Source organism: Polypterus senegalus, chromosome 7, assembly GCF_016835505.1.
Source record: "Polypterus senegalus isolate Bchr_013 chromosome 7, ASM1683550v1, whole genome shotgun sequence".
Lineage (NCBI taxonomy): Eukaryota > Metazoa > Chordata > Cladistia > Polypteriformes > Polypteridae > Polypterus > Polypterus senegalus.
Window position 1 is genome coordinate 159,426,063 of NC_053160.1, and position 20,594 is coordinate 159,446,656.

Sequence of the window (20,594 nt, forward strand, 5' to 3'; positions counted from 1 at the left end):
TTTAACATCCGGGCTTTATTAAAATAATAACCAAGACTTGAGTAAGATGTAATTTAATTTTATGTAGGAAGTTCATATTGACAAGTGCTTGCCCACAGAAATGCAAGTGCCCATCTTAAAGTTTGATTTGGTGTGTGTAGGGCAAAGTTGTTTGAGTCTTGTAGTTCTGGCTGTTTGCCACCACTTATCAAACATGATCTCCCACTCGAGGCTGGCCACACATTAGAGTGTGAGAATACGACATGTAGACCTAGGGTGCTGTTACCATTAGCCATCAACATACCATAGTTCAATTGGAATGATCCAACATCCGATGCAAGAGTGAAGGGGATGAGGAAGACTGTTTCTGTTTATAAGCTTTCACATTTTGATTTTCACTTTGTAAATAAGCATAAATTGCACAGACTTAGCTAGGAAATTACTTTTGAATTAGATTTTTTTTTTAATTACAAAATATAATTATACCTTAAAGTTAGTCAGACATCATTTCTTATGTTACATTTCCAAATACATTTGTTATATTTAATACTGTATTTGGTCTCTCTGTTTACAAAAGAAACATAATCAAATGAAAAGAATGTTATGATGTTAATACTGGATGTACTGTATTCTTCTGTAACAATTTTTAATTGAAATGTTGTTCCTGCAGGCAAGTTTGCTAAGCTACTGGAAGGAGGCAGCTAGCTGATCCATCAATCTTTCTATCAGTTTTCTGAACATGCTTTGTCTAATACCAAATGGAAGAAAGGGAATTATGTTGAGCATGTCTAGAATTCAAATTAAATTCTAAATCAGATGTTATCTCTGTAATTTGTAAATTTGATTCCTCACAGCCTGGAGCTTTTGATTTCGTTCCTGGCTGGGATGCATTGGGAATCAGCATGTTCTCCCCATCTATCCTCATAGCTTTCCTCTGGTGATTCTAGTTTCTTCCCATTTTCTTTCTGTCAGGCTAAACAGAATATCTAAATTTTAAAAATGTAAATGCTGGATGTGTTGATATTCTCTGAATTCCAGTCCAGTGTGATTGATAGATAGATAGATAGATAGATAGATAGATAGATAGATAGATACTGATTTACTGGATCATCATTTTTGGGGTAAAATTTGAATCTAAATAACCCTGCTCATGAAATAGTTGGCTGTATTTCTAAAGCATGTAATAATACTGTCTTTTTAAGTCTTATTAAACATGTTTTGAGTCAGTGCCCATGTGGAAGACAGCCAGGACCACTTGCCCATCTACAAACTAAATATGAACCATGGAGATCTTTTCAGTTGGGTGGCTGCATGGCTTATTCTCCTACAGACAGTGCTGAAAGTTGTACTTGGTAGTGTTACACTTAGCTTAAATACAATTGATTTAAAATTGCTACAAATCACAACCCTATCGACATCAAAGCCAAAAAGCACAATTGCCTCATTGCATTATGGACTTGACTACCAACAAGAAACCTGTAACATTTACAAATTGCTTTTACTCACTCAAACATGTCATCCTTAATCATTCTTTTTCTCTCAATTACATTCTCAGCCAGAGACTCAGCATACACTATAAAAATCAGTAATTGGTTTGTGAAACTTTTATTGTGTTTCCTGGTGGCTTACCTACAGTATATTATATTACCAGTGTGTGTGTGTTTTAACACTAGAAGTCCCAGAGAGCAGCCATTTGGTTTTTCTACCTATAAAACCCGCAGGACAGCCGATGGGCTGGAAGGCTTTTAGCTAATATCCTTAATCACCTGTGAACAGATGCCTTTGTTATGTAAACAAGGTGGGGCCATGCTGAGCCACTTCAAGGAAACTTGTGTTTCACTTCGCCATCTTAGGGAGAAATCAACACACATGGGTTTTTTTTCTTTGTTGCTGAGATTTATTGATAAAATAAAAAACAAACCAACCATTTGTACACATATTTACAAATAATAATAAAAAGTGAGTGAGTACATTTCAGCAGTCACTCACAATCCTGGCACTGCCATTGTATCTCTAGTCTGCATTTACCACATGTGTATCTGTAGCAGTGAACACATCGCACAGTGGCATGATTGTTCTTGCATTTGTGTTTGACCTGACACATGGCTCTTTTTCCAGGGCTAGGTGTGGAGGGTTGTGTCCGAAGCAACTGTTCTTTTCTTGCCTTCTTCCCAGCCATATGAGAGTCCGCTAACTCTTGCAAGCTCCACCAGGAAGTCCACCCGTCTTACCTGCGTCCCGGTGCATGCTTGATACAGCACATGTGCATTCATTGCTGCCATGTCAATCACGTTATAGAACACGGCAACTGGCCAGCAATGTGTTCCTGTGCGGACAGTGTACTCCCGCACCATCTGGTCCATCACATCCATGCCACACTTTGTGGTGTTGTAAAGGGTGACAGTGTTTGGCTTCCTTTTGGTGGTATTATCAGTCTGAACCATGTTGTGCATGCTGCTAAGAATATAGACGGTCTTCTTCCCTTTGGCCGCATACACCATCAGCGTGGCAGCAGTGGTTGAAAACACCTAAGAAATAAGATAAATTGTTATTTTCATAGCACTTTTACACACAATGACACACTTGGAGGTGTTGATTCTAAAAATTAGAAACACATAAACGTAGAACCACAAAAGACCTGCAACATACCTGAGTGGTGAATTCATTGCGATCTGTGTGTCTAGCGGATTGAGGAATTTCCCGGCGAATCTTGTTGACTGTGCCGAAGGATGGTGGTTTTCCATCTAAGAAGTTTTTGCGCAAGTGACAGCGATGTGAAGAAATTGTCCGTGGTAACATTTCTGCCCTTGTCTAGGAATAGTTCCATCAGCCTCATCACTACATTTTCAGACAGCCTCTCCCCACTGGGATGATTGGGGTCCTTGCCAAGATATGGGAGGACATTGCAAATGTACTTGGATTTTAGGTCGCAAGCCACCCAAAACTTGATCCCAAACTTGTCAGGTTTAGTTGCAATATACTGCAGGAAACAGCACCGAGTCTTTGACGGGAAAAGCTGTTGATCAACGGTGATACGTAGACCAGGGTTGTAGGACGTGATGCAGTTGGTGACAAATGATCCCCACACACTGGAAATTGCAGCGAACTTATCAGTCTTTGCTCAATCACTGCGGGTGGACCTGTCATCAAAGCGTAGATGTCGCATGATGTCTTGGAAGCGGTTTCGCGGCATAGTTCCAATGATCTGTGGGTTTCCCAGGTTTGCTGACCAGCAGTCACGTAGTGATGGAACCTTAGTAAGCCCCCGCAAGATGACAATTGCAATAAATGCCTTTAGTTCAGGGAGGGCCATGATCCATTGAATATGCTCCGTTCGTTGTGCATGTTGAATAGTCCATTCTTGAATGCGAGTGTCAAGAGTGATGAAACACAGGAAGCTCTGAAGGCGACTCAAGATACTTTTCCTGGCCTTAGCTGTTGGCTCTCCATTTGCGGCGTACGCTTCTATTGGGGTGAAAGGGAGACGGGTCCCCACCTGTTCTTTACGCCACACTGTGCCATCTTTCGCTGTCTCTGTCAGGTCAGTCCCTAAACAAGTTCTCTTTTCAGGTTGAGAAGCAGTCTCCTCATCTGCAGTGTGAACAAATTCAAATTGTGAGCAATGGAAAAGTCAAACAAAATCACAAATGCATGCATAGATACTAATTATAATTCCAGTATCTCCTCCTCTGTATCGGAATAATGTCTGAAATATCTTACTTACTATATCCACTTACTTGTTTAAAATGAAATAGGAAATAATATGAAATGAAATATCTTCCTAAATAAAAAGATACAACTAGGGTTAGGGTTACTAGCTAACCCTAATCCTAACCCTAACCCTGCACACACAAAAAGTGGAAACTATTAAAAAGGTAGAGTAGATATTTCTGTCACTCTGCTCTGCTTTTTTAGTATTTTCCACTTACTTGTTTGAAATGAAATAGGAAATATTATGAAATGAAACTTAACCTGAAGACTGATCAGACAGCTCTGAGTCCGAATCTGGCTGAAGTTCTATGTCTTCTCCATCCAAGTCACAAGGGTTTACTTCACTCAGGATCATTTCCAAGGCCTGCCGAGTGATGAGTCTTCTCTGCATTTTCTTTCCTTGGAGAGGAGGTTTGTACACCACAGAATTCTTGAGGGCAGTGAAGTAGTAGGCTATGTGCAGTGAGATTTTATCCACCGCCACACAACAGTAAGTTCTCTGCTTTTTGCAGCCCTCCCTCCCTCCCCCACACAAACAAACAGGCCACCAGCAACCATTCACCCCCCACTCCCCTGCAGATTGTTCAGGTAATGACCTAATTTACACATGAATTGATGCTAATGTTAGCCAAAAGAGTAGCCAAGTTAGCAGCCTCTTGGCTAAAGGAGGGTTAGAAAAGTCTGGGACTTCTTTAATTGATTCCTCAGTACTTTTCTTTTTAAAGAGTTGATAGGTACCCTGAACTTAGTCACCAGTGGCGTGGCAGTGGTGCCAGCACTTTAAAAATTCATAGGATGTGATATGAGAAAATAATGTAATGCGGTGTAATCAGTATAGTTATATTATCACATTTACAAATTTGATGAAAGATGGAGGTAAAAGATCAACATTGTTCACTGATTGTTTTCAAAGAAAGGACATCAATGGCAAGAGGGGAAATATTAAGAATTAGAGACCTGTAGGCTTGCTGTCAGTGTTATAGAAAATATTCACACAACTCCTATTAAAATACATATAACAGGCATTGGACTTCATGGTGTCAAGATAACAGGCAAGTATACAAAGTGAATTTAGCACTATGGCTCATCAACAGTTTGAGTGATGGAATGAACCAATTATTACCAACTTCCATCTTGTCAATGAATAAACAAGGAGTTCAAAAGACATACCTCAGTATGATACAAAATAACTTTTTCAACCCCACTAGTAGTAAGGAAGCACTAAGACAGTCACAGATTTTGTGTCATAAATGAGACTCCATGTCTCCAAAATCTTTCTCAGCAGTGTTAGAAGTCTTGTGATAAAGATGAATGGAGAATATTTGAACCATATTTGCTTTGCAGATGGCATAGTGCTGTTTGCTTCAAAGTACTGTTTACAGAAGATCATCAAATTATAATTTAGGAGTTTAATGAAGAAAATAGAAAGTAGGTCTAAAATGAATCTGAAGTAAACCAAAGTCATGTTCAACCAAAGACAGTGTAAGAAAACATTTAGTAGTTGATGAAGGAATCCATTTACCTTGTTGAGCTGAGAATGTCAAATGGAACTCTGTCTGAAGAAATAAACAGAAGAACAAAGCTAGCATGGAGTAAATTTGGAAAGTCGAGTGTAATTTTCAAAAGCAATATGCCTGAGGCACAACCAATGTGTTTTACCATATGGATTTGGCAGGGCATTCAGCCACAAGAACAGATCATAGATGGACTACATATGTTTCAAACTGGATTCTCAGAGTTAAGATGACACCAAGGAATAACCAAATTCAAGATGGGTGGATGAAATAAGGAATTTTGGTTGGAACACTCCGTATGAAGAAGACAAAACATTGTTCCTTGTTGGAAAAACTGGTAGACACCTTTGTCCAGCAGTGCACAGTTGATGGCTGCAATTATAATGAAGCACAGAATACAATGAAATTCTTATTTACATGCTTGAACAACATGTAGCATGTGTCACAACCTGTGCTGCATATGTTTCTCTATTGATTGATATAAAATACACCAAATACAATTTCCTAAAAATAACCAGAGCCCAATGATTAAAAACTTTCTTCACCTCCACTCTCTCTCTCTCTTTCTCCCACCATTGCTCCTTTTGATCTTATTCTCAACTAGACATTAAGCCCGTTACAATAATGGGAGCTAGAACCGTGCATAAACATTAGTAGGAACAGTCTATATTAAATGGCAAGGGACCTTGTAAGTGGCTGTAATATGCATCACTGTATTGTGTGACTTTCATTTTCTCTCTCAGTAATACTGGTTTGTATTTCCATAAAATGCCTGTAATTTTGTCTGACTATAATACAGTGGAACCTCGGTTCACGACCATAATTTGTTCCAAAACTCTGGTCATAACCCGATTTGGTCATGAACTGAAGTAATTTCCCCCATAGGATTGTATGTAAATACAATTAATCCGTTCCAGACCGTATGAACTGTATGTAAATATATTATATTTTAAGTTTTTAAGCACAAATATAGTTAATTACACCATAGAATGCACAGCGTAATAGTAAACTAAATGTAAAAACATTGAATAACACTGAGAAAACCTTGAACAGAGAAAACTAACAATGCACTGCACTTACGACCCACTCGCTAAAAACACTTTTTTTAATGAGTTTTAAGCAAAGGGAAAAAAATGAACATTTGAAAAATACGTAATTTAATAAATAAACCAAGAAAAGTAACATTGCAACAATGTGCGCGCACACCTGTGTGTGTGTGTCTGTCTGTCTGTCTGTCTGTCTCTCGCGCGCCTGTGTGTGTGTGTGTCTGTCTCTTGCGTGCCTGTGTGTGTGTCTGTCTCTCTCGCATGCGCGCGCCCCTCTGTGTGTTTGTGTGTCTCTCTCTCATGTGTGTGTCTGTCTCGTGCGCGCCTGTGTGTGTGTGTGTCTGTCTTGCGCCGCCTGTATGTGTGTGTCTGTCTCGCGCGCCAGTGTGTGTGTGTCTGTCTCTCTTGCGCACGCACCTGTGTGTGTCTCTCTTTCTGTACAGGGAATGCACAGGAAGAGACGGAACACGTGCCGTGTGGCCCCGCGCATGCGCACTTCACCAGAAGGCACACACACGGACACCTGGACGCACAGGGAAAAAAATGAACATTTGAAAAATCCGTAATTTAATAAACAACCAAGAAAAGTAACATTGCAACAATGCACGCATGCGCCTGTGTGTGTGTGTCTGTCTGTCTGTCTCTCGTGTGCCTATGTGTGTGAGTCTCTCTCTCTCTCTGGGCAGGTAGTGCACAGGAATAGACTGAACATGTGCCATGTGGCCCCACGCATGCGCACTTCACCAGAAGACATACACAAGGACACCTGGATGCACACAGGGGTTTTATTAAAGAGGAGAGACCTCTGTCACTAAGATAGATTTAAGTCCCCTGCTGGTGTGATTTTGCACCTAACCCCATAATCACTCTCAGGATCAGAGAACAGCCCCACATTTGCACCAGAGACACCAGACTAGAACTTTCTCAAGCACATTCTGCTGTTCGTGGACTCCTGAGCCTTCAACTTCCCTTAATGGACCTGATCTCCAAAGCAGCCTCCATCGTTAGAAGGACAGCCCAGTTAATATATTTCCTTCTGTGGACATGTGCTCAAGAATGAAATATACTATGTTAATATACGTACTTGCTCTCAACATACATTAGAATGGCAACCCATGCACCTAAAGATAAAACTGTACAGACCTTAACTGACCTGAATTTATGCAGACAGCACATAGAAGTATATATTTTTTTTCTCTACACATCATTTCAGTTTACAGTTAATCAAAAAACATATTTTACGGCAATTTTATACAGGGCATTGTCAGCAGTGTGGTATTGTAGGATGTGGATTTACTCCTCATAAAGTATTTGTATTTCCAATAAAACATTATGCTATACTGTAAATGAAAAATGAAAAAAAAGCAGGATGTCTTCCTTGAGGGTAAATTGCCATTAAGGTAACATTATTGGCTTATTCTGTTCTACCGGCAGTGCCTGTTTTGCTTACATGCTGCGAATTGCTGTAATTAAGATGTGTTTTCATTTTTTGTGCTTAGCTTTATGAATGACATTTACTCAGCAAACTTAATGAGTGTGGTGTATATTGATAAGATTGCATTTGTCATTAGCATCCTGTCCTGTCATACCAGCACATTCAACTGTATCATGCTGCTTTACATTTTGACAGTGTAAAGTAATTCATACCTTAGTTATGAATCTTACAACAAATGTCCAGCTTGTTCCATAAATTGCTGGATCATTTAAGTTCATTTTGTGTAATTCTCTCATTTACTATTTGCATCAATGTTGGATTATTCATTATAAAAAAATGTTAATTAATTTTGTTTAACAAAAGGTACCTTACCTTGAGACAGCTAAAGTTAATATATCTATTGTTAGGTTTAAGCAGAGATTTTTTTAAATCTAGCTAAATCATGATTATTGTTTAGTTTGTTCTTTAACAACCAGAAATTGTTCATCATGTTGCACTAACAGACTCCTCAGTTTCCAACCTGGCTCCAGCTAATGAGATTGGAGTCTTTGATGGTTCGTCGTCAGCGATGAGATTGAATCTCACATTCTCTAATTAGATGGGTCAGTTAGAAGTATTTCTTCATGATGAGCTCTAGAGGGTAGTATCCTCATGCTTTAAACTGTAAACAAAAGTTTGTCTCATATTGTTAGTGTACAGATACTATCTGGGTTACGTTAACAACTTTTTTATTATTTTGATTTCTTCAACAATAATTTTAACAAAATTTGTGTTCCTAATAATAGTATACCTTTTGAACATTATAATCTTGTACATTAAAATCTGTGTAATATTTTAGAAAACTAGTTTCTCATTGATTATCACAACTAATGCATTTTTAAGTGTGTTTTCCTTTAATGTAAAAAGCTCCTACTGCGATAGTCATGTCTGTCTGTCTGAATAAAATAACTCAACTTCCAGTAAACTGATTTTGTTGAAATTTGGCAAACATATTCTTCAATGGAAATTATCAGGACAGCATTATTGTTGCTGACAATATTCTGTACACATTTTTTGAAATTTCAAAATCTCCATGTGTAAAGTATTGGCATGTTTGTTATCTTGTCTATCTTAAAAAAGAGAAACAATTTGTTTGACTTTAACTACAAATTAGTTTACTGTGCCATTTTTACCAGGAGAGTAGTTACTTCAACTTTCTTATTTTTATTTTTTTCTTTTACTAGTTTGACAGAAATTCTTGAAGGTAAATCAGTGAAACTTCTGCACTCGTGTGCTAAAGCAAATACATTTCACTGCAGGACACGGGATGGGGCAGGTCCGGTGTAGATGGGGTTGGATGACTGCTATCATACAAAAAAGATACAGTGTTACTGTAGATGTTCATTTATTTATTCACTTCGCAAAATGATACTCTTTATTTATCAAATACGGTAATAAATCATACAGTTCATTTGTTTATCATTGTGCAAGATAAGTGACATGCCTTAGTATACCAGTATGCATTGATGGGACTTTTAATATGCTAACAGTCTGCTTCATCCCACATTTGTCTGTGAACCTGCACAGTGTTACAGCAGTTCACCATCTCCTGCTCCTTGAAATAAAAATAGGTAGGTGACATGATGTTCATTTCCATGTGTGGAATAGTAGGTCCAAGGTGGGGAAATTAGTGGCCGTTTTTACGTAAACAAATAACTGAATGGTTGGCTTGATCTCCATGGGTATGCATGCTCATGTAGTTGCAGAGGATGGTGAGGTAGTTGAGGTTAGACAATTCTTCATATGAAGGTGTGGTCTGTCTCAAATGTCTTCATTGGTTTTCTGTGGTGTGCGATTAAGGCACTGTGCCCCATGGAGGCATATAAGGGGGAAGCTGGCAGGAGAAAAAAGAAAGGAAGAATAAAGAATGGATGTTAAAGAGAGGAATGGAGAGAAATAGGCAGAAGTGAGTGAGAGCCAGTGACAGGCAGGAGTGTGTGGGCTGAGGGGTTATTCCTGTTGAGCAACCATGTAGCAGGAGCGGACATTATTCTCAGGGTGTGCTCTCGCCAGGAGGAGGCAGTGATTGGCAGCGGTGTGAGGACAGCACCCTCTTGCTAGGAGGAGCAGGTTATAACCAGCAGTGCAAGTGAAACAGGGCTTGGTGGATCCCCGTGGAATGCTGTGAGATTGGTGGTGGGGACATTAGACAGAATAATGAGTTGTCTGCGCCTGTTGGTTGACATCTCTCTGTGCTGAGGGCCTGATGAGGGTAAGACGGATAGACGTCAGTTTTAAAAGGAAGGCATCAGGGCTAAGAATTGTGAAGGACAGTCTCCTGCCTCTGGTTTTAACCTCATTTTAATGGATTTATTTATTGGGACTGTTTTTAACCTCCACTTTACATCTCTTTAAGGATTTATTTATTTGTTGGCTGATGCAGCACTGCACTGCTTTTAGACACTTCATTTGTGTGTGTTTTTTTTTTTGGATAGATTGTTTTAACAAAAGCACTAATCTCTTTTGCACCTACCCCTTGCTTTGAGTGATTGTCCTCATCCACTGGCTCATTCCTTCGTTATATTACAGATGGTGGTGGGTACAAGAGGCTGCCTAGGACTGGTAGAGTGGAGTGACTAACACTGTCACATTTTTGTGGCAGCGTTACGATTGATCAGGTGTTGAGGGTGTGCAGACAATAGTTTTGTTTTTGGAGTACTGTTTTTAGCAATATGGCTTCTAAGAAGTTAGAGGGAGCTAACACTCCAAGACATTCCCAGGGAGTGGACTCAGGAGCAGCCAAGGTGTTCGAGGATTCCAACATCTTCAGAGACATATGGGTGGTAGAGACACTCCATCCAAGAGGAAATGTACCAAAAGATGGAGCAGTGCCTCCATGTCAATTGTGATCCCGGTCAGTCCCAAACTACAAGATGCCCACTGTGTAGTCTGGTGTCAACCTTGCCACCACACGGGGTGTCACACCAGAAAGTAAAAATGAATGTGTAGAAATATATGAAAGATGGCTCGGTGACACTTTATGGTGAAGTGACTAAACGTGTACTCAGTAGTTCTGTTACACTAAAAACAACCTAACGGCTGCCTTGATTACAATGATTCAATGTTTCACTAAAACTAGTTTTTCGGCAGAGTGCCAAAGTGACTCACTGATTGTTATGTTTGGATGCAGCCAACAATTTTAGTTTTAGACTTCAGCACAGATTTTAAATCAAATGATAGCACAGGAATCTTTTCATCACTTGAGTTGGAATTTGCTTCCTATGAAAGCAAATTCAATCACATGATATTGTAAAATGGTATTAAAAATGTTTTATATACACCCCGGTCATGTAATATTTGAATATGACTTACTGTTATAAAAATATGTAATAAAATTGTGATAGCAAATTCTTTGAAGTAATTACAATATTTTAAAATGCTCCATCTTTCAAACCGGTCAAGTTTCTAAATGAACCTAAATGTTACGGCATGCATATGTTTTCATAGTTGTTGGAAATGGTATTAATATGTACAGTACGTGCTTCATGTTTAGCATACTTCATACCACCTTTGGTGTTTAAGATGTGCTAAAGCTTGAACAGTATGAGGAAGACAGATAATATAATGAATTAATAACTGAAGTAGTCCACTATTATTGTGTTGGGAAACTGGTACAGGTTAAAGGTAGAATCCATGTCATGAGCACCACACTAACATTAAGGAAAGGGTGTGGTGGAACATTTACAGGCACACATGAGATATCCAGGGGAAAAGTTATGAGGTTTGACAGTCATTGAATGGGTCAGCCTGGTCAAATGATCTCCTCTAGGCCTGAGTTTTCGGGGAGAACCTGGTGGCAATGATATGAATACAGTTATTCATATTATATAATCACACAACCAGAGGAGGGGAAGAGGGAGCTGAAAGAGGTCGTCCATAGTGTAGGGGTGGCTGAGTTGCCTGTTCCCAGGATCAACATCAAAACATTCTTCAAGGCTGTTTGAGCATCAGTGCCAAAGCCTTCAATAATCTCTGCTACCACTTATGATCTTGAATAGTGGAGTACTGTTGGAATGGAGAAAGCTGAAGAACACTTTTTGAGGGAAAGATGGCAGGCTAACTCGATAAAAGGACAACGAACAAGATGCACTGTAAAAAAATATTCAGAGGACAATGTTTGTTTTTGTTAGGTTCATCTCTGTTAATGAATGTTTCATTTGTTACCTTTCACCTGTGTGTTTGTATAAAAGACCAACAATATTAATTGAAAAAGTAGTTTATTTATGACTGGATCTCATTGTTAATAGGCTGTCATGACTGCTAATAATAACACATAATATTTTTTAAGTGTAAAGTGGATGGAAATGATCTTTAAATCATGTCTAAATTTGTTTTACAGGTGGCACAAGAGCAATTTTACCTGACACTCATACGCTGGTAACTCTTGGGAGCCTCTTGGATGACCAGCACTGGCATGCAGTTCTTATCGAACGAATTAACAAGTTTGTTAATTTCACTGTGGATAAAAACACTGTCCAGTTCCAAATTAAAGAAAACCACGATCACTTGCATATCGATTATGAGGTGTGTTTATTTACCTTATACAGTATTGTGAATCACTAACCTTTGTTTTACACAGCAAAACTATGGACAAATATTTGAAGTTTTATAATTTCCCACTTGTTACACTTCAGTTTGGCTTAGGTCTCGGACAGCCATTATAAATACAGTTATATGCATTGGTAGGGTTACAGTAAGTTGTAGAATTACAACAAGCAATCCCTGCATACTTACTGCTCTCTAAATCCATTAACAACTTAAGTTTAATGCATATGTACTGTTAAACATCCCTTTGGTGATTCAGGTAACAATTCTATATTTAATGAGTATTAACAGTGCCATTAGAGAGACATAAGGTAAAGGAATGAGGAGGGTGTTGATTTTTCATTCTTATTTGCAGTAAATTCATTTATAATTTGTAGCTATTATATTTATTTTTCACATTGCTGAAAACAGTAACAACATGAATAGAATTTTGACATTTTTTTGTTATTTTTGTACTATAGTTTTTTAGAAAAGATTAAATTTAATGCATGGTACATGAAGCGCTGGTAAGAATTTGCTTAATCTTCAGCTAGCCTACATAGAATAACAAGAATGCATTGTTACTATTCTAGACACTTGTTGGATAAACTGACCATTTATTTCTCTGCAAGAATTTAGTTAATTAAATTTTGATTGCATTGCTCTTGTTACCTTTTCTATATTCCAATTACTCTGAGCATTACATGTTCAAATTTAAAAATAAGATATATTAATTCCTGACTGGATCATGTTACTCATGGGAAATTTAACGTGTCTAATGATTTTATTTCACAAGCTCAGCTTTGGAGGTGTCTCAGCTCAAGGAAAACCGGGCACTTTATTGAGGAAAGGCTTTCAAGGATGCATGGAAAATATACTTTATAATGGTGTGAACATTATTGATCTTGCCAAAAGACAAAAGCCACAGATGCAGACTGAGGTAAGAGCTCTATTAGATATATTATTCAAACAAAAATAAAACTAAAAAGAAAAATGATTAAATCAAACTATAGGTGAAAGTGGCTGGAAATGTGAAGCACAATAAAGCTAATTTACAGGTAGGTGAGACAATGATTGCTAATTAGTGAATTAATTCCAAATCACATCTAATATGCCATTACGTGTATGTCTGCATTTGTAAACAGGTGGTGGAACCTGACTGTTGACATCTAATGACCAATGTTAATGGACTGATATAGTCATTAGCTTGGATTTATTGAGGATGCTGAATGTCGCTTTGTACAACACAGATGGTTTGCCATGGATTTGTAACATTAAACCATTAGCAAAGTTAATGATTTTCTGCTTTTAATTTTTTTTCCTCACTTTACATGTCTTTAGATAATAGGACTTTTCAAAGTGAAGGTAATTGGCCATCTAGCAGAAAGGACTTGCCCTTTTACATTTACAATAATATAAAAATGAAATACATTAAATCACTATTATATATTTCAGCTTTTAATAATGTACATTTCTCAGGAAATATTTCCAAGCGGAAAAACACCTTTCCATCTTCTTGCTACTTTGTGTTAGACACAGTAAAACATTCCAAGAACTTAGATGAGTTCATAATAACTCTGGAAAATGCATGGCGAGTTGCTGACATGTGCCTGGCCACAAGCAATCCCTTGCTTTCTTAGTGCACAGCAGTAAAAGGTTAGGCTGGTGATACAAGTAAGATGGAAGTTTGATTAGCTGTCAGCTTGTTTATCTATGCATTGGGTTAGGGCATATCGAGAATAGCTGTCTTTTTTATTTGACTTTGCTTCTGGAGGTAAGTCACTTTGAAAAAAAGAAATTGTCTACTAACTAAAGTAAATACATTTCTAAATTTCACTGTACAACAAATTCCGTTGGGTACAATGCTGTTGCCTTATACTTTTACAATCCTGGGTTCAAATTTTAGGTGGCTCGGGTGTTTTCCCTGTATCTGGAATATTTTTGTTTTAGTACTCAAGTTTTCCTCACACATCCTGAAGATCTGTGCAAGCGGTTCAAGTCAAATGCATGGTTGCTTCCTGCCTTGAGGCCAGTGCTGCCAAAATAGGTTTGGGCACCACTGAATGTTAAATTGCATTCAGCAGTCTGAGAATATGGATGGATGATTGGGTAGGAAAAAGGTCCATGAAGGGCTGGCATTATATCAGCAGTTGGTTTCTGTGTTTTGCCAGTTACTACCAAATAGGTTGTGGATGTCTGCAAGCCTGTACTTGAAAAATGAGCACCGAGAATAAATAAATTCAAACGTGCAGCAAAACATTTTCACATTTTGAACTCACTTTATATAGCAGTGTCATGAATACATTGAAATACTGTTTCACATCTGGTGAGAGAATTGAACTATAAATGGCAGTGACAACTCTGGATGATCATTTTGTGAAAAGATTCAGGATAAAATAAAGCACCTCATCAAAGAAGGGCCCCACTAAGGGGCAGTGTGAACATACTTATTTAAAGAATGTCTCTGAAGTAATCGCTGTCTGAGCATAAATGTAAGGAGAACTCATGAATTTCAAGTAATGCATCTGGGAACAATAAACAGCATTTCTGTTGGTGACATACTGGCCCCTGCTGTATATGGTGAAGGACCAGAATGCCTGGTCCTTTAGTTATGAGTTTGTGCTCAGAGGTGCAGGTGTATCTGTCCTGTCAGGAGGAGTTCTAATGAGCAAGTCTTAGGACTTTGGGGGTGATTTGACCAAAAATGTGACACCTGGAGTTACCCTAGGAGTATCTTCCTCTTGAGGAGTTAAATGTAATTCCCTGGCAGTGACTCATTAAATACTGAATAAGGTGGTTATCATGGGTGTGCACTGAAATGGTAGATGCAAGGATTTGGCTTAGGACTCCACACTTAGCCACTTCTTTTGTCTGCTCTCTGCCCCAATCACTCCTATCAGTGTATTTTGCTGTGTAATACTACTGATATGACAGTCGTGAGGTGGAAGAGGTAAAGGAGTTGTATTGAAAATCTTCACATGATCATAGTGCATCCTGCCACTGTAAAAGCTCCTTGACTCGATATTTTTTTCTTGAGAATTTATTCTAATTTTGACCTTTTTTGCATTTTTTAACTTTCTTGTTACCTTAGTTGTGTACATGTTATACCTACTACTGTAAAAGGATCTGCCTGTTTACTTTTGATTACTCATTCAATAACCAACTTCATAAATTGTTTTTTTTTTCGGCTGTCATCTAAGAGGGTGTACGTTTTTTGTTCTTACTTACTGTATTTGTGACGAGTTTGCATGTCTCCCGGTCTGTGTGGATTTCCTCCTACAGTCCAAAGACATGCAGGTTAGGTGGACTAATGATACTTATTTGACACCTGTGAGTGTTTGGTGAGACGGAGTGTTGTTGTTGAAAGAGGAGAAGTGGTCAGGAGGAGGGACAGCAGAGGAGACAATAGAAGAGAAATGGGTGGAAGAGAAGAAGTGGAGGTTACGACAGAAGGATACAGTGAGAAGAGAGCAAGAAGAAGGAAGCAGCAGAGAGAACTGAATGAAAAAGTGGTCAGGTGTGTAGATAGATAGATAGATAGATAGATAGATACTTTATTAATCCCAAGGGGAAATTCACATAATCCAGCAGCAGTATACTGATACAAAAAAAAAAAGAAAAAAAGCAGACAATAACTTTGAGTAATGTTAGCATTTACTCCCACGGGTGGAATTGAAGAGTCACATAGTGTGGGGGAGGAATGATCTCCTCAGTCTGTCAGTGGAACAGGACAGTGACAAAAGTCTGTCACTGAAGCTACTCCTCTGCCTGGAAATGACACTGTTCAGTGGATGCAGTGGATTCTACATGATTGACAGGAGTTTGCTTAGTGCCCGTCGCTCTGCCACAGATATATAGGATATAGAGGAGTGACTATTCCAGCCTTGTGAATAGCTGGGTGTGAAGCTTTGTGACACTGAATGAGGAAAGAATAGTGAGGTAGTCAGCAGCAGGAGGGATGTTCAGGTGGATGTCCAGGTCCTCAAGAACTGGAAGTGGGGTGCCATCATCTGGGAGGGAAGAGAGCAGTCCATCCAGCTCGTCAAGGAAGTTCTCAAACAAACCTGGAGGGAGATAGACAACAACAATGGTCATGTTAATTGGAGAGGAGACAATAATAGCGTTGAATTCAAAAAGTGAAATTACATACAATACCCAGAGGGGTGAAATTTCCAGCACTTCAATGTAAGGCCAACCACCAGTAGTGGAAGAAGCTGAAGGCAGAGGAAAGTGCTGTCAGTGTTACTGTGTTTTCTGGCTGAATCCATTTGTCCATGTGTGTCAGAGCCAGCACTTGGAGACCCCATAGTTGGTGAAAGCCGGAAAAAATTTTGGTTTATTGACTGTAAACTGGCAGTTACAAAAGCTGAAGGAGAAGAGGGTATCAGAAAAGGTGGCCCTATGCAGCAGATGAAGGTTATCTGGGTTTCTCCCTCTCCTGTTAAAGGGGTGAGAAAAATGTCTCTTTAAGCACAGGAATGAATTATTGACACATGTTTAAGATATTGAGAGAAAGGAAAAAAGGTACCATATCAAGTGGGAGTGTTTTGGCCTTGTCAGGTGTCCTTGCTTGGTGGATTCACACAGGAAGTCTCACATACTTATCGGTCTTTACATGAATAGGTCTTCACATGAGGAGGACTACACATGAGGGCTGACACTTGTGCAAAAGCATATTAAGTCTCCTTAAATAGGGAGCAGCAGTGAGCCCAGCTGCCAGTGACCAAACAATTAGCAAGACAAAGCAAGGGGAAAGGTAGAAACAGACTGCATGATCTTTTACAAAGAACAGTACAGACATTCTTAATTTTTAGTCTAAATGAATGCTTGTCCAGCATTTCTTGCTGTATTTCCTAGACCAAAGGGATGTCCTTCATTTCTCGGCTCAGGCAGACTCAGCCTCCATTCCATCCCTGACTAGAACTAACCTGCTTTCCCTTTTATATCAGCTACTTGTATTTCCCCATGCTGCCTTCCTGGAAGGGGACTAGGTGCTCATGCATCAAAAACTTGTCTTTCTTCCAATGGTTCATTAATTTTACCTGTTTCGTTTAACCCACACTCAAATTACACATCCCAGAGCAGCACTTAACAGAAATTCTTATCAGTGATAGCATTCCTAAAACATCCAGGGTGGTTATGGGTTGTGGAATGAATGAAACATCTCTCTATTTTAAAAGAAAATCTTGAGACAAGACTATTGGCAAGAGATTTTTTCAAGTCCTGTCCTCCTCTCAACCATTTTCAACCACACCCACAGTTCTCTCACCTCTCATTCATGTGAATGCTTTTGTCAGACACAGTTTCTGCACTCTCAGCTCTTATAAATTTTTACATTTTACTCTTTTTAAGTTCCCAATAAAAGAATACTTATTATGTCCAAATCTTATTGAAGAATTTCATCCTGAAGGGTTATCAACAGAAGAAATCGGTACACGGGCAATCCTAGCAGCGAGAAACGATGAAGTCAAACGAATTAATGTGAAAATTGTCGATCATTTGCACGGCAAATTGGTTAAATGTGTACCAATAGATTATGCTGAAATAGTTGTTGGTGATGGTGCGGAAGATGAAAACATCAACTTATAATATCCCGTAGAATATCTACAACCGTTAACACCATCCAGTCTTCCACCGGCTGAATTACTGTTGAAAGAAGGATGTATCATAATGTTATTGAGTGTTTTATGTCTGAGTAATGGGCTATGCAAAATTGGTCGAACAATTCTGACATGTCAAATTTTAACAGGCAACAAGAAAGGTAATAGAGTACATCTTCCGCGGATAACATTAGATACCAATGGAGATCTTGATATGCCATTTGTATTAAAACGTTTATAGTTTCCCGTTAGAATAACTTTTGCTATGACAATTAACTAATCACAGGGACAAACATTTGAAAAAGTTAGTTTATTTATTAGAGAAAAAGAAACGATATTCATTCATGGGCAGTTATACGTTGCATTGTCATGATGTATGTCCAAACACGGAATTAAAATTTAATACGATATTGACTAAAAGTTCATTCAAAAAATTTTTAATGAAGTTTCACAGTGAAAGTGTAAGTATGAAAAGTATTTGCATGTTAATTTCAAAGCCAAACAGAACGAAAACGTATAATGCAATGAATACCTTTAACACAACATGAAACATAATTTTCTTTTAATTTATTACATTTTACTGTTTTTTACTATGAAGTAAAGTTAGTGACTCTCTGTAATGTAAAATAGTTCAATTATGCATATTTAACAATTCCCATGAAAATAACAATCTGTTTAAATTATACATTCGCTTCCCCATACGTGAGCAGCAGATTCGCGAAGTGGCTAGCGTGTAGCACCCGCCTGGGGGTTGGTGAGTGAAGGAGCAGGAGGCAGAGCCCCCTAGTGCATTCCTAAAAAAAACTCTGAACATATACAGTATATATGGTTGTTCTTTATTTCTTTTAAACATCCAGTTCAAACTTACTATCTAAAGACATTATATCAGACAAGTTATCAAAAATACTAGATATTATAAATTGAAACAACAGGTAAAAGAAAATTATTTTGTGCAGTCATTTAAATACATTTACATAGTTCATTCTTGAGCATAATTTTAATCTCTATTACACCTCAAGTTAATGCACTTGGCACAAACTTGTATCTAATCTCCTAGACCTTTCTAATAAAGGTTCAGAAGTCAGTAGGAACAATGCTTGGTGCTTGTTGCACTGTGATATTGATAGCTGGAGTGTGGGCAAGCCAACCCTTTTGATCTGCTGTGAACTCAAACATTAAAGCCAGGCAAAATGGGGAAGCTTTGGGTTCGATCTAGTTCTATTTATTCTGATGCTTTGAGTATTTTTTCTTTTACTCATTTCCCTTAATTGTATTATATTGAACAAAATCTGTATAAAAAAAAACAACTTTTTTCAAAGTATGGTGACAACGAAATGGCCCATGTTACAATAATTACAAATGAATTGTTGCTAGTGTACCAGAAATATACAAAAATGTAACAGAAATCCCTCTAGAGACACCAACAGCAACACTTAGATCACTTGACATCCATCTTGAAACTCGGATCACCTTTGGACTGAGATATATTCTTGGCTTTCAGTCTCACATCTTGGCTGCCATTCAAGTTTCACTCTGTGTTACTGCATGTATAACATCTCCAGAGACCGTCCTTATCACTTTACCAATACTACTTCTGTTATTCACGGCCTCTCTGCCTTAAGTATCAGAATAACTCTGGTAGAATTTTGACATGTTTCAAATGGATGCTTTAAGAAAATCTCCAAGGCAATGAATACCCCACTACACTGTGTTCCTTGTGCCACGGCCAAAACTGGCATTTTCATTATTGTAAAGCCTTTGCACTCTTGGGGACTGATCTTAACAACTGTTACTGTAAGCTCTTTCCGTATAATAAGAACACTGCCCAATGTAAAAACTTTTCTGTTTTTTTCACACATTTCTTTATCTCTCTCTTTATATAAAATATATATATATCTAATATATATATATATATATATATGGAAGAGAAGATATGTGATACCGTTTGCATATTTGCAAACCATATTAATACAGATTTTGTTCACCACAAGGTGTCTGAAGTTGCCGTGCGCATCCTGGCCAAGTCAGGCATCAGAATAGCACACAAGCCCATGAACAAACTGCGCACGGTCCTCTTCAATGCTAAAAACAATAAATCAACAGCAGAAACACGAAATGCAGTGTACAGCATTCCATGCAGCTCGTGCTCAGCGATATACATTGGACTCACTTCAAAAAGAATCGCAACACGTATACAGGAACACCGCATCACCAATTCCTGGTTATCAAATAAGAACGCCATCAACTGACACTAGGACATAAATCTAGCATATGCAAACTTAAGAAGAACATATTCATAATAAACAAGACTTTACACCCATTATCCTCCCCCCACGACTTACCCACCTCCCCCACCTCCACCCCCAACGTAATTTTTTGCTATATATTGCCTTTCATTCTTGTAAGTCTAAGCATTATTCTCTGATGAAGACCCTATTGAGATCTGATGTGTTTTCAAAGTGTTCCTGTAAGTTTTTTTTTTAAGCAGTATATATATATATATATATATATATATATATATATATTGTTGCAGTAGGGGGCGTTAGTGCTCCCTGGAACCCTCAGGTATAACTCCAGACACCAGGTAAAAGTCCAAGACTCTTTATTATTTTTCACAGTGCACCAAGCACCTTCCACACTACTCATAAATCCACCAATAACTAACTCACACAATAAACTCTCCTCCTCGCCCAGACACTTGCTCCTCCACCTCCCAGCTCAGCTCGTTTTCTGGACTGAGGCACCG

At 38.4% G+C, this 20,594-nt stretch overlaps 1 protein-coding gene across 1 annotated transcript in view; it reads left to right on the forward strand.

Annotated features, from left to right (window-relative positions):
• The window catches only part of cntnap3 (contactin associated protein family member 3), a 666,293-nt gene that overhangs the window by 421,857 nt on the left and 223,842 nt on the right, over positions 1-20,594 (forward strand). Inside the window, exons 6-7 of the mRNA XM_039759435.1 lie at positions 12,064-12,248; positions 13,045-13,188. Coding sequence (XP_039615369.1) covers positions 12,064-12,248; positions 13,045-13,188 — 329 coding nt within the window. The remainder of the gene's footprint in view (positions 1-12,063; positions 12,249-13,044; positions 13,189-20,594) is intronic.